The sequence below is a fragment of the Penaeus vannamei genome, chromosome 11 (assembly GCF_042767895.1).
Source record: "Penaeus vannamei isolate JL-2024 chromosome 11, ASM4276789v1, whole genome shotgun sequence".
Classification (NCBI taxonomy): Eukaryota; Metazoa; Arthropoda; class Malacostraca; order Decapoda; family Penaeidae; genus Penaeus; species Penaeus vannamei.
In genome coordinates, this window is record NC_091559.1 from 41,035,917 (window position 1) to 41,038,787 (window position 2,871).

The following is a 2,871-nucleotide window of genomic DNA, read 5'->3' on the forward strand; positions in this document are numbered from 1 at the left end:
TGTACCCCGCTCCAGAGATAAATACCTTCTCTGGCACTTCCCCTTCACAAGGGCAACGAGCTGACTCCGCTCCTCGCCCCTGGACGTGTGCCGCCTTACCCACACAAATCTATAGTCGTCCAGTAGGAAGTCCGGGTCTAATATCGTGGGATATCGGAAAATTATCACCTTGGTGAACTTTTCCCCAGCCTTTGGGACAGTCATCACTGTCCCCTTGTATCCCTGAGTCGTCAGCGTCTGCACCGCCTGGCCTGCCCGCACCGTGAGGTACGGCCTCCCTCTTCCTTCCTTCATCACTGGCTCGAAATCAGCGTGGTCCCGGCCCGGTTGCATGGCCCACCTTAATTTTTCTAAGAAATGGCGCAGTCCCGTGGAAATAGCAGTCTCTTCCTGTCGTTCACACCCGCAACATTCAGGGCTGCCTCTTCGTTTCCGTCGTTCTTCTTCCTCTTCTCCTGCTCGCATCCATTCTCGTCACTCGTGTCTACGCTTCCATCACTTCTTATCCTCTTATGGGATCCACTTCCATTAGCAACACTAGCCATGCTGATACCTTGGTAGGAGGTGACCCGCTCCCTGTCTGAGGTCAGATAGGGGCTGGTAAACACAGGATTCGGGGACCTCACGTCTGAGGACAGTACTGCAAACACGTCCTTGTCCTACGAGAGATGCACCACGACTGATAGAGAGAGAGGGAGGGAGGGAGAGACAGAGAGAATGACAAGGCCAAGTAAAAAAATACCGTTGGTTGAGACTGCCTCTGGAGGTGGGTCGTAGGTCGTTTCTTTCTAAAGCCATTTTGATATCGAGACGATGCACGCTCGCCCTATGCAGCATCGCCGTTCATAGACGTTCATTAGACGTGATGCAGTCCTGATGTTTGCTCAGTGTGCTTTGGTAGTCAGAATTCTAGCCGTTGTGGCAAGAGAGAGAAATATATATATATATATATATATATATATATATATATATATATATATATATATATATATATGTGTGTGTGTGTGTGTGTGTGTGTGTGTGTGTGTATACAGGGCCGCCGTCAGCGTTCAGGACCCCGGGGCAAAGAATTGGGCCGGGCCCTTAGGGCCACATAATTTTTAGGTGAGAAACGCCTTTTCCAAATAGGAAATGCCCATTTTTACCTCAAACTTTTATGTTAATATGAACTGTATATTACTCGAACTTACAATCAAGAACTTGCAATCAAGAATATGTTACTAATATCACAACTTGTTTGGCAGAAGATTGAGGACATTTTTTGAACCACTTCCTTATTTTCAATCTTAACGTTAACTACTGTAACGTTGGTTTCGTATAAATACACTATAAATTTGCTGTTAGTTGTTCTTGGGCTCAAATAAGCGACTACTGTAATTTTTTTACGGTTTCCTTCCGGGGCCCGGGAGAGAGTGAGATAGCTATGAAAATGTATCAATGTATCGAATTGTTGATTTTATTCGATACATTTTGAGAAAAATACTAAAGCGATGCCGATAAAACAATACTATTGTTGAGTAGCGATGGCGATACCAAATATAAAAGCATCGATCGATACGTAATGCCGATACCACCAGTAATAAATCATACGACCACCCGTTTTTTCTCTATCATTTTGAGTGGTACAACAATCAGTCACTGCTAGGCACTGATTGTTTGGTTAGACAAGCGGTTCACTGCAACGGCGGAAGTGGGGTTTCATTGACCAACGTTTTCTTTTCTTTTTCTTTTTTTTAAGGTCAGTTCTCGAGTCTGTAATGCTCTCAGCGCTAAATTATGATTATTCTTAGATAATACATATTTTCTTGAAGTTGGTCAGAGAGATATTTATTTTTCAATACGTAGTCAGTGTTTTGTGACGATATTGTTTTGAGGTTCCAGAAAGTACTTTTCTATTATACTAAACCTTTATTAGTACAAGCATCTACCCAGAAATAGTATATATCTAGAAAAAGAGTCATTGTCGTGATCAGGTATGCATGATGGGTCTCATCACAAGATGGTCGGGTAGGCAAGGATTGGTAACATTCCGATTCTGTACCAAAAGAAAAAAAAAAAAAAAAAAAAAGACAGAAAGAGCAATGATAACGATAACGGCCGATTGTGTCCGACGCTGATTAAATATTCCACAGTTTTTGCATTTAGCATTGTGGTTATGGTGAACACTAAAGTTGATGAAACTTAATGCCCCCTAACAAGAGTATAAAAAAATCTTTAGTACTGGCTATGGTGAGCCTGAAATAAATGGGGGGAAAGAAACTTGCCCCTCAGAGTCATCATGAGAGGTAAAGACGAGGCGATTAACCGAGGGAATATCTTGCCCATGATCCCCGGAGGCCATTCATGCCTGATACGAAGGAGCTTTTCATCGTTTCTGCGCGGCTTTCACACCCCAGGGAGCGGGCAGAAGAAGGGATGAAGAAGAGAAGGAAAAGGAAAAGGGGAGAAGAAAAGACCCTGCAAAATTAGTTGAGGCGAAGGCTGAGGTCCAAGGTAGGAGTGATCCATACCTTTGGCCTCAGGCTCCATATAGGACATAGCATACTGCATAGCATAGCATACTACGTAGCATACCACGTGGTCCCCTCGTGGTCCACATCCAGACCGCGTGGTTGGCTACGGTCGACACGGGCACACCCCACGCTCGCTGTCTGCCCCTCGCTTCACCCCCAAACCACGCTCTCTAAATATAGAAGGCCGGCGCTGCTGGTCAGAATATAAGGGAGGCAAGACCTTGACCCATCCTCGTTCGGTCGTTCACTCACACCTCGACGAGCCGGCCTTTGACCAGGTCGGTCACTCCAGGTCACCCGGCCGAGCAGGGCGTGGGGGCTGCCACTCGCTTCACTCAGCACCGCCAGACACCCTGTT

The 2,871-nt window shown here is 45.6% G+C and overlaps 1 protein-coding gene across 1 annotated transcript in view; it reads left to right on the forward strand.

Moving 5' to 3' along the window:
• The first annotated feature begins 2,184 nt into the window (after positions 1-2,184).
• LOC113818872 (serine-rich adhesin for platelets) overlaps positions 2,185-2,871 on the forward strand; it is an 18,479-nt gene continuing 17,792 nt past the window's right edge. Inside the window, exons 1-2 of the mRNA XM_070127518.1 lie at positions 2,185-2,229; positions 2,570-2,791. Coding sequence (XP_069983619.1) covers positions 2,185-2,229; positions 2,570-2,791 — 267 coding nt within the window. The remainder of the gene's footprint in view (positions 2,230-2,569; positions 2,792-2,871) is intronic.